Source organism: Perca flavescens, chromosome 16 (genome assembly GCF_004354835.1).
Source record: "Perca flavescens isolate YP-PL-M2 chromosome 16, PFLA_1.0, whole genome shotgun sequence".
Classification (NCBI taxonomy): domain Eukaryota; kingdom Metazoa; phylum Chordata; class Actinopteri; order Perciformes; family Percidae; genus Perca; species Perca flavescens.
Window position 1 is genome coordinate 14,121,855 of NC_041346.1, and position 12,103 is coordinate 14,133,957.

The 12,103-nt window shown below is 32.5% G+C and overlaps 1 protein-coding gene and 1 non-coding gene across 2 annotated transcripts; both read left to right on the plus strand.

The window, feature by feature from the left end:
- The first annotated feature begins 1,131 nt into the window (after positions 1 to 1,131).
- LOC114571322 (T-box-containing protein TBX6L-like) lies at positions 1,132 to 3,980 on the plus strand. The gene is made up of 9 exons (XM_028602222.1): positions 1,132 to 1,147; positions 1,472 to 1,619; positions 1,762 to 1,864; positions 2,468 to 2,632; positions 2,731 to 2,877; positions 2,990 to 3,066; positions 3,255 to 3,328; positions 3,455 to 3,662; positions 3,785 to 3,980. Exons 1-9 carry the CDS (start codon positions 1,132 to 1,134, stop codon positions 3,978 to 3,980), a joined length of 1,134 nt encoding a protein of 377 aa, XP_028458023.1.
- A 1,902-nt stretch (positions 3,981 to 5,882) lies between these two features.
- On the plus strand, positions 5,883 to 5,964 carry trnas-gcu (transfer RNA serine (anticodon GCU)). Its single transcript has one exon. It is a non-coding gene; the product is annotated as a tRNA-Ser (tRNA).
- The last annotated feature ends 6,139 nt before the right edge of the window (positions 5,965 to 12,103 follow it).

Sequence of the window (12,103 nt, forward strand, 5' to 3'; positions counted from 1 at the left end):
GCTGTATGATGTTTACACTGATGAAAACATTCAAACCCTTAAGATTCCATGTTTTATATGGCTGAACCATTCCACCAATTGGAAATGTTTAGTGAATCATTTTATGAACACATTTCCCCAAAAATCTGCCTGACATATTTGGTATCTTTGGAAACTTTGAGACCTCCTCTAGAATTTTAAATTAAGTTCTGTAGGATTAATTCAGGGGCTGTACCCTATGCACATTGTATTCTAAAGTCCCAAGCTGCTACTCTTCCCTTCCTCCCATCAGTCTTTCATGTTAACGGGCTGCTAACTGCTGGCTCCATCAGAGGGCCCACTCTCCTCCCAGGGTACAGGAGGTGGTATGGGGTGGAGGGGCTGAGGAGGGGGGTAGGGCCAAATGGCCTCATAGGATTAGCAGCATTGTCAAGGCTACACCGTAACTCCAATCACCTCTGTAATCTCCCGATTCGTTCTCAATACACAACCAGAGCTGCCAGGACGGGACCTGTTTGTCTGCTCTTCCATCCCCCCAAGCCCTTTGAAATTCAGCTCACTGTTCTTCAACTTGGACTGAAAGAGAGAGACTATTTTATGCATGTCAGACCTACAAACACAGTGCTCACCTACAGGCGCTGGATCATCACACATACTTGCACAATGATAATAAAGATATTCTATGTTTCTATTCTACCATTGAGTCCTAGGTAGATTAGTATATATTTGGGGGGTATCTACAAATTCATAGAAGCAATTGTTGTTTTTGAGTCCCTAGAAGTCTGTTCAAGATCACTCATAACAACAACAACAACAACAACAACAACCAGGCCAATATTACAGTCTATGTTCCCATTTAAGGGATTATCTTTCACATCTCTATAAAGATATTCTTAGAATAAAATCTACACAGTCCCATAAAATGGCAACTGAACAACATCAGGTAATATTCTTACCTGCCCCCTCAGTCTGCTCCAACTACACACCCCTTGGCTATTCAGACCACACCCTTTCTGTGGTGACCAATCAGGTTCAAGGCTCAAACTTTTCAAGGGTAGAGACCCCCGGTGTATTTGACTTCAGTGTTAGATCATCTGAAAGCAGCACTTTGTCTCAAGACTTCTGCGTAGGTGTTGATAACAGGAGGACACAATGCAACACATCTCTGGTAAGTTTGATTTCATCTGAACTATTCTGTATGAGCATGCAAGTGCAATGTGGCACTGGGCTGTAATGATTCGTTCACTTTGGGCTGTAATTAAATTGCCACAGATGTCATGCAGTATAACAGCAGTGTTTGATTTTCTGTACTTTACTTTCAACCACAAAAAGACACTTCTTCAATAATATATAACTGATTTGAAGAGGAATTAAGAATTGAAATATTTGAATATTGAAACTATTCTGACCTATGATATGATCAAGTTCTGCATGCTTTGTGAGAATGTTCCTGTTTTGTATATATTGTATGTTTTGTGTATTTTCTCCACAGAATCCAAATTGTATCTGAGCATGCCCCGGTCCCCTCCAGCAGCTGACTCATACCAGCAGGGCTGCATCAGGATGACCCTAGAGAACGCTGATCTCTGGAAGTCCTTTCACAGCATTGGAACAGAGATGATTATAACAAAGCATGGAAGGTAACAGCGCTGGCCACTGCTTTGTATCATTTATCACACACACAACCTACAATTATTTAATAATGCTAATTTTGCAACATTACTGTGACTGCACATATTTTATAATTCAATGACTCATCATGACTTTGTGTATTTGTTTCAGGAGAATGTTTCCACACTGCAGCATCAGTCTATCTGGGCTCCAACCTTTTGCCAATTACGTCATCATGATAGATATGGTGCCTGCAGACAGCTTCAAATACAAGGTAAATTCATAATTCAACACACACTGAATACTGTAGGCACTGTTGTTGACAACATTTGGGGATTGAATCCAGCAGATTGCAGAATCTAAAATGCAGCCAGGCGCTGGACTGCCCACTCTGGGCCATTCCCCGCTGCATATCAAAGCCTTTCATTGCTTCCTGTTTGTGCACTCTTGGCTGGAGGCCCAATCAATTAGCATCCCTCCTTATTCACAATGAGTGAATGAGGAGCAGTCAGCCATCCATACATTCAACGGCTCCTTACACCTACTGCTGTGGCCCATTTGGTCACAGATATTGCTTTTAGCACAGACTTGGAAAAAAAAGAGGCACAAAATAAAATGAAAGTCTGTAATAGACCATTGATAAAACATAAAAAAACACCCCTCTGTATATTGTAACACAATGTGAAGAATAAACCTGTAGCCTAATATATTCTGCAAACAAAGTTGTATGCATCACTGCTCTCTTGCGTTGCATCCATCATTATGAGATGAAAAAAGAGGTATTGCATGCTTCATGAAGACTTCTAATTAACCAGACATGTCCTCAGGTCTCACACTTTTGGTAACCTTGCACCCCCGCCCCCCCATTTCTCTGTAGTGGAAGAAGGAGCAGTGGGAGGTGGCGGGTAAGTCAGAGCCTCAGCCACCTTGTCGGACATACATGCACCCAGACTCCCCGGCCCCAGGATGTCACTGGATGAAGCAGTCATTGTCTTTTCTCAAGATGAAGCTCACCAACAACACCTTGGACCAGCATGGCCATGTAAGACATAATCTTACATACAGAGTTAAAATGATTAAAATATAATGTTATGTATGTTTTTTTTTACTGAACTCAGTTTTGCTCTTCTTACCCATCAGATCATCCTGCACTCCATGCATCGCTACTATCCCAGGTTTCACATCACCCAGGCAGACAGTCCTTACACTGTCCGCTGGGGCCCATTTCAGAACTTCTCCTTCCCAGAGACGACATTCACTGCAGTGACCGCTTACCAAAACCCAAAGGTAATAAAACTGTACAACAGTTTTACCAAACATTAATCCAACACAAATGTGATGGGTTTGATTAGAACTGCACCACCAACAGTTTGAAAACAATTTGTTTTTGCTTTTTAAGATCACCAAATTGAAGATCGACCACAACCCCTTTGCTAAGGGATTCAGGGAGGGAGGCACCCATTCCCACAGCAAAAGGCAAGAATAAATAAAAATTGTAAATATTATTTTTGTTGTATTCTTCACATTTGTAATTACTGCGTAGATAAAATGTTTTTTTTTTTTTTTTTACTATAGTTTTAAGCCGGAAATTAAGGGGGAAATTAAACTAGAATGGGCAGAAAAAAAAGTGTAATAAAAATTAAATGTTCTAATTTTTTCTATAGGTGTCGCTCAAATAGAAGCCCTCCTGCAAAAAGAGCTGCACTGGACAGAAAATCTCTTTGCAACAGTCATCCAGGTAAGTTTGTAATTATTAAGTCATTTTCAAGTTTTTAAATCATTCTACAAACAGTTAAAATTCCAGGTAGTATGCAAACTTTAGGTCAATGTGCCAGACCTATTAAACATTGTATTTCCCTTATAGACCTGCAGAGGATGCCCTCCCCCTCTCAGCCAGCAGAAGCAGGGAAGGATCATGCTTCCACACAGCAGCCATTGAAGGGGGGTAACCTCTCAGCCGTGGAGCAGGACCCATCTGAGAGTCTACACGCTGAGCCCCTGGAGCTGCACGAGTATGACTACAGCTGTGAAGAACAGATGGTGCCTGCATCCGTGCCATATCAGCCCTACAGGTATGATTCAAGATACCCAGGATGAGCACATATCCAATGACTCTTGGACAGTACAGAAAAGATAAAATGCAAATTAATGATCCACGAAATTTAACCTCTATGTCATTCTTACATTTCTATAGATCTCTAGAGTACGCCAGATATCCACTGCCTTCTAATGACGTAGATGCAGCGCACAACCTCGTCCACCCTCCACCTCATCCACTCGCCACAGCTGAACACAACCCCCAACAACATGGCTACTACCACCATTCTCACCACCACAGTCATGCCGCAGATTGGAGCCAGTACCCACTCTTCTCCTACTCCTGTTGGTGAACTTTGACCCTCTGAAATAGTGTCATCATTGATGGAGGATAAAACCACTAAAACCTTGAAGGATTGCTGTTATTATGAGTGGACCAGCAACTGACTGATGGGCCACTCCAGCAGTTTATGTTTAAAGTGTATATTTGTGTATTGTTTCATGTATTTCCACTGGGCTTGTACTGTATGTGGGGAGTCACTTCATTCACACATATGCTAGTTCAGTATGCATGTTTGTCTGTACTGGAAAAAACTTGTAATAATACTGTTATGGTATCATATTGAGGTATCAAAGTTTTTTTTTGAAAAGCTTCAAAAAGTTTTTCACTCATCTACGGCCAACAGATGGAATCGCTTACAATATTTAAATGACCAGAATAATGCATAAAAAGTTTACTTTTATTCAACACCAAACTGTGAAAGAATATATCATTTTAGAGACATATTAGACATGTCATATTGTGTGAGAATCAGTATCTGAGTCAAAAAATGACAAAATTGTACATGGCTTAACTGCTGACACATGATTTTTATTGAGATGATCTGTGCTGAATACATTTGATCAAAATCCATAAACAACATTAAAAGTATGTGAGGGCACAGCGGTGCTTTGGGCAGTGTGCTACGATGCTCACAACAACAATACTAACGTGCTGATGTTTAGCAGGTATCATGTTTACTGTGTTCTCCAGCTTAGTTTAGGGTGTAAGCATGCTAAGATTTGATAATGACCATTAAACACAAGGTACAGCTTGCAAACGTATTTGACTCAAAACCACAAATGTCATCCGTTGGTGGCGCTAGAGAAACAAGTTGTTACATTTTCTGGGAACCATGAAATTCCATCTTGTAGATGTTGAGATATATCACTGGATATGTGAATACTTTGACCTGCTGGTGGAGCTAGAAGAAAACTAAATAGATCACCAAAGTCATTAGGATTCGTCCTGTAGGGACTAAAAATATCTGTACAAAGATTCATGTCAATGCATCCTATATACTGTATATATTCAGTTATGTGACCTGGAAATGTTGTATGAGAGTTTGGCAATTAAATGTCACAAACACACCAAGTAGGTCTTTAAAGACTGTATTTTTTTGAGCAAGCATTAACAAGCATTACACAACAAAAAATATTTAGGGGTGAGAAAGAGCACAAGATGGACAATGGAAATAAGTCCTGGACTTTATTGTGTTTTTATGCTCGATTGTATTAGATGTCTTTTCATGTTTATGGCATTTTTGATACAATTAAATAAATCAAATCAAATCAAAAAAAGAACAATGAGCAAATGAGAGACTGTCCTACAGCAGCGTCACAGTCTAGCCTGTTAAAGCCAAGAAAGACAGCTAGTGTGGAATAACAATCATAGTCTGGCATAGCTTCCCCAGCAGAAGGCAGGAAAAAATGTTTTATGAGACAGAGAGAGAGAGAGAGAGAGAGAGAGAGAGAAAGAGAAAGAGAGAAGCCATGTCTAGGACATTTATTCAGCTTCAGGGAGCAGACATGCTAAAAAGTATTTAGTATATATAAGTAGTAGTCGTGGTATAGTATGTCGAAAAAAGTCGTAATGATCGATTCTCAAAATTAATTAATTATTTTCTTATAATAATAGGTATGTCAAAAAAAAATCAAAAAGAAAAGTCAGTAAAGTATGTCATAGTACAGTATGTCATGAAAAATGTCCTAAAAAGTCAGGGTTTAGTATGTCATAAAAATCATAAAATGTCATATTATAAGTCATAGTATAGTATGTCGAAAAAAGTGATAAAGTCATTGTAAAGTATGTTGAAAAAAGAGTGATGAAAAAGTCATAGTATAGTATGTCGAAATACGTCATAGTATAGTAAGTCTATGTAAACACGCAGGACGTCACCTGGATCCAACCTTTACGTTATAGGGTTATAAATACAGATGAGGTGGCTGAGTGGTTAAGGCGATGGACTGCTAATCCATTGTGCTCTGCACGCGTGGGTTCGAATCCCATCCTTGTCAAAGCATAATGAATTGTTCTGCCACAGTTAGATGTCAACATTATAACTGGCTCCATTCAAACAACTCTCTATGCAACAATGTTATCAGTTTCTCCCAGATAAATCCTCATCACATTATTGATTTAGTGATAGCATGTGTATAAAAATCATGATAAAGTCATACTATTGTAAATCGAGAGGAGTCACACTATGTTGAAAAAAGTGATAAAAAAGTCATAGTATAGTATGTCGAAATAAGTCATAGTATATAGTAATAAGTCTAGTCTGTCGAAAAAAGTCATAGTATATCAAAATAAGTCATATGTCGAAAAAAGTCATAGTCTAGTATGTCGAAAAAAGTCATAGCATAGTATGTCGAAAAAAGTGATAAAAAAGTCATAGTATAGTATGTCGAAAAAAGTCATAGCATAGTATGTAGAAAAAAGTGATAAAAAAGTCATAGTATAGTATGTCGAAATAAGTCATAGTATAGTATGTCGAAAAATGTCATAGTATTGTATGTCGAAAAAAATGATAAAAAAGTCATAGTATAGTATGTAGAAAAAAATCATAGTCTAGTATGTTGAAAAAATTGATAAAAAAGTCATAGTATAGTATGTCAAAAAAACTCATAGCATATTATGTCGAAAAAAGTCATAAAAAAGTCATAGTATAGTATGTCGAAAAAAGTCATAGCATAGTATGTCGAAAAAAGTGATAAAAAAGTCATAGTATAGTATGTCGAAATAAGTCATAGTATAGTATGTCAAAAAATTGGTAATAAGTCATAGTATAGTATGTCTAAAAAAGCAATAGTATAGTATGTGGAAAAAATTGATAAAAAAGTCATACTATAACATGTTGAAAAAAAGTGATAGTATAGTATGTCGAAATAAGTCATAGTCGAATGTCGAAACATGTCATAGTATAGAATGTCGAAAAAAATTATAAAAAAGTCATAGTATAGTATGTCGAAAATATTGATAAAAAAGCCATAGTATAGTATGTTGAAATAAGTCATAGTATAGTATGTCGAATAAAGTGATAAAAAAGTCATAGTATAGTATGTGGATATAAGTAATAGTATAGTATGTCAAAAAATTGGTAATAAGTCATAGTATAGTATGTCTAAAAAAGCAATAGTATAGTATGTGGAAAAAATTGATAAAAAAGTCATACTATAACATGTTGAAAAAAAGTGATAGTATAGTATGTCGAAATAAGTCATAGTCGAATGTCGAAACATGTCATAGTATAGAATGTCGAAAAAAATTATAAAAAATGTCATAGTATAGTATGTCAAAAAAATTTATAAAAAGTCATAGTATAGTATGTCGAAAAAAGTGATAAAAAAAGTCCTAGCATAGTATGTCAAAAAAAGTGATAAGAAAGTCATAGTATAGTATGTCAAAAAAGTGATAGTATAGTATGTCGAAAAATGTCATAGTATTGTATGTCAAAAAAAATGATAAAAAAGTCATAGTATAGTATGTCGAAAAAAGTCATAGCATAGTATGTCGAAAAAAGTGATAAAAAAGTCATAGTATAGTATGTCGAAAAAAGTCATAGTCTAGTATGTTGAAAAAAGTGATAAAAAAGTCATAGTATAGTATGTCGAAAAAAGTCATAGCATAGTATGTCGGAAAAAGTCATAAAAAAGTCATAGGATAGTATGTCGAAAAAAATCATAGCATAGTATGTCGAAAAAAGTGATAAAAAAGTCATAGTATAGTATGTCAAAATAAGTCATAGTATAGTATGTCAAAAAATTGATAAAAAGTCATAGTATAGTATGTCTAAAAAAGCCATAGTATAGTATGTGGAAAAAATTTATAAAAAAGTCATACTATAATATGTTGAAAAAAAGTGATAGTATAGTATGTCGAAATAAGTCATAGTCGAATGTCGAAACATCTCATAGTATAGAATGTCGAAAAAAATTATAAAAAAGTCATAGTATAGTATGTCGAAAATATTGATAAAAAAGCCATAGTATAGTATGTTGAAATAAGTCATAGTATAGTATGTCGAAAAATTTGATAAAAAAGTCATAGTATAGTATGTAGAAAAAAATCATAGTATAGTATGTCGAATAAAGTGATAAAAAAGTGATTGTATAGTATGTGGATATAAGTAATAGTATAGTATGTCAAAAAATGTCATAGTACAGTATGTCAATTTTTTTTTTATAAAAAGTCATAGTATAGTATGTCGAAAAAAGTGATAAAAAAGTCCTAGCATAGTATGTCAAAAAAAGTGATAAGAAAGTCATAGTATAGTATGTCGAAAAAAGTCATAGCATAGTATGTCGAAAAAAGTCATAAAAAAGTCATAGTATAGTAAGTCGAAAAAAGTCATAAAAAAGTCATAGTATATCAATCCATCCATCCATCATATGTATATATATCCATCATATGTCGAAATAAGTCATAGTCGAATGTCGAAACATGTCATAGTATAGTATGTCGAATAAAGTGATAAAAAAGTCATAGTATAGTATGTGGATATAAGTCATAGTATAGTATGTCAAAAAATGTCATACTATAGTATGTCAAAAAAATTTATAAAAAGTCATAGTATAGTATTTCGAAAATTTTGATAAAAAAGTGATAGTATAGTATGTCGAAATAAGTCATAGTCGAATGTCGAAACATGTAATAGTATAGAATGTCGAAAAAAATTATAAAAAAGTCATAGTATAGTATGTAGAAAAGAATCATAGTATAATATGTTGAATAAAGTGATAAAAAAGTCATAGTATAGTATGTGGATATAAGTCATAGTATAGTATGTCAAAAAATGTCATAGTATAGTATGTCAAAAAAATGTACAAAAAGTCATAGTATAGTATGTTGAAAAAAGTGATAAAAAAGTCATAGCATAGTATGTCAAAAAAAGTGATAAGAAAGTCATAGTGTAGTATGTCAAAAAAGTCCTAGTATAGTATGTTGAAAAATGTCATAGCATTGTATGTCGAAAAAAATGATAAAAAAAAGTCATAGTATAGTATGTCGAAAAAAGTCATAGTCTAGTATGTTGAAAAAAGTGATAAAAAAGTCCTAGTATAGTATGTCGAAAAAAGTCATAGCATAGTATGTCGAAAAAAGTGATAAAAAAGTCATAGTATAGTATGTCGAAAAAAGTCATAGCATAGTATGTCGAAAAAAGTGATAAAAAAGTCCTATTATAGTATGTCAAAATAAGTCATAGTATAGTATGTCAAAAAATTGATAAAAAGTCATAGTATAGTATGTCTAAAAAAGCCATAGTATAGTATGTGGAAAAAATTGATAAAAAAGTCATACTATAATATGTTGAAAAAAAGTGATAGTATAGTAAGTCCAAATAAGTCATAGTCGAATGTCGAAACATGTCATAATATAGAATGTCGAAAAAAATTATAAAAAAGTCATAGTATAGTATGTCAAAAAATGTCATAGTATAGTATGTCAAAAAAAATTATAAAAAGTCATAGTATAGTATTTCGAAAATTTTGATAAAAAAGTCATAGTATAATATGTTGAAAAAAAGTGATAGTATAGTAAGTCGAAATAAGTCATAGTCGAATGTCGAAACATGTAATAGTATAGAATGTCGAAAAAAATTATAAAAAAGTCATAGTATAGTATGTCGAAAATATTGATAAAAAAGTCATAGTATAGTATGTCTAAAAAAGCCATAGTATAGTATGTGGAAAAAATGTAGAAAAAAGTCATACTATAATATGTTGAAAAAAAGTGATAGTATAGTTTGTCGAAATAAGTCATAGTCGAATGTCGAAACATGTCATAGTATAGAATGTCGAAAAAAATTATAAAAAAGTCATAGTATAGTATGTCGAAAATATTGATAAAAAAGCCATAGTATAGTATGTTGAAATAAGTCATAGTATAGTATGTCGAAAAATTTGATAAAAAAGTCATAGTATAGTATGTAGAAAAAAATCATAGTATAGTATGTCGAATAAAGTGATAAAAAAGTCATAGTATAGTATGTGGATATAAGTAATAGTATAGTATGTCAAAAAATGTCATAGTATAGTATGTCAAAATTTTTTATAAAAAGTCATAGTATAGTATGTCGAAAAAAGTGATAAAAAAGTCCTAGCATAGTATGTCAAAAAAAGTGATAAGAAAGTCATAGTATAGTATGTCGAAAAAAGTCATAGCATAGTATGTCGAAAAAAGTCATAAAAAAGTCATAGTATAGTAAGTCGAAAAAAGTCATAAAAAAGTCATAGTATATCCATCCATCCATCCATCCATCATATGTATATATATCCATCATATGTCGAAATAAGTCATTGTCGAATGTCGAAACATGTCATAGTATAGTATGTTGAATAAAGTGATAAAAACGTCATAGTATTGTATGTGGATATAAGTCATAGCATAGTATGTCAAAAAATGTCATAGTATAGTATGTCAAAAAAATGTATAAAAAGTCATAGTATAGTATGTCGAAAATTTTGATAAAAAAGTCATAGTTAATATGTTGAAAAAAAGTGATAGTATAGTATGTCGAAATAAGTCATAGTCGAATGTCGAAACATGTCATAGTATAGAATGTCGAAAAAAATTATAAAAAAGTCATAGTATAGTATGTCGAAAATATTGATAAAAAAGCCATAGTATAGTATGTTGAAATAAGTCATAGTATAGTATGTCGAAAAATTTGATAAAAAAGTCATAGTATAGTATGTAGAAAAAAAATCATAGTATAGTATGTCGAATAAAGTGATAAAAAAAGTCATAGTATAGTATGTGGATATAAGTAATAGTATAGTATGTCAAAAAATGTCATAGTATAGTATGTCGAAAAAAGTGATAAAAAAGTCCTAGCATAGTATGTCAAAAAAAGTGATAAGAAAGTCATAGTATAGTATGTCGAAAAAAGTCATAGCATAGTATGTCGAAAAAAGTCATAAAAAAGTCATAGTATAGTAGTCGAAAAAAGTCATAAAAAAGTCATAGTATATCGATCCATCCATCCATCATATGTATATATATCCATCATATGTCGAAATAAGTCATAGTCGAATGTCGAAACATGTCATAGTATAGTATGTCGAATAAAGTGATAAAAAAGTCATAGTATAGTATGTGGATATAAGTCATAGTATAGTATGTCAAAAAATGTCATACTATAGTATGTCAAAAAAATTTATAAAAAGTCATAGTATAGTATTTCGAAAATTTTGATAAAAAAGTGATAGTATAGTATGTCGAAAAAAGTCATAGTCGAATGTCGAAACATGTAATAGTATAGAATGTCGAAAAAAATTATAAAAAAGTCATAGTATAGTATGTAGAAAAGAATCATAGTATAATATGTTGAATAAAGTGATAAAAAAGTCATAGTATAGTATGTGGATATAAGTCATAGTATAGTATGTCAAAAAATGTCATAGTATAGTATGTCAAAAAAATGTACAAAAAGTCATAGTATAGTATGTCGAAAAAAGTGATAAAAAAGTCATAGCATAGTATGTCAAAAAAAGTGATAAGAAAGTCATAGTGTAGTATGTCAAAAAAGTCCTAGTATAGTATGTTGAAAAATGTCATAGTATTGTATGTCGAAAAAAATGATAAAAAAGTCATAGTATAGTATGTCGAAAAAAGTCATAGTCTAGTATGTTGAAAAAGGTGATAAAAAAGTCCTATTATAGTATGTCAAAATAAGTCATAGTATAGTATGTCTAAAAAAGCCATAGTATAGTATGTGGAAAAAATTGATAAAAAAGTCATACTATAATATGTTGAAAAAAAGTGATAGTATAGTATGTCCAAATAAGTCATAGTCGAATGTCGAAACATGTCATAATATAGAATGTCGAAAAAAGTCATAAAAAAGTCATAGTATAGTAAGTCGAAAAAAGTCATAAAAAAGTCATAGTATATCCATCCATCCATCCATCCATCATATGTATATATATCCATCATATGTCGAAATAAGTCATTGTCGAATGTCGAAACATGTCATAGTATAGTATGTTGAATAAAGTGATAAAAACGTCATAGTATTGTATGTGGATATAAGTCATAGCATAGTATGTCAAAAAATGTCATAGTATAGTATGTCAAAAAAATGTATAAAAAGTCATAGTATAGTATGTCGAAAATTTTGATAAAAAAGTCATAGTTAATATGTTGAAAAAAAGT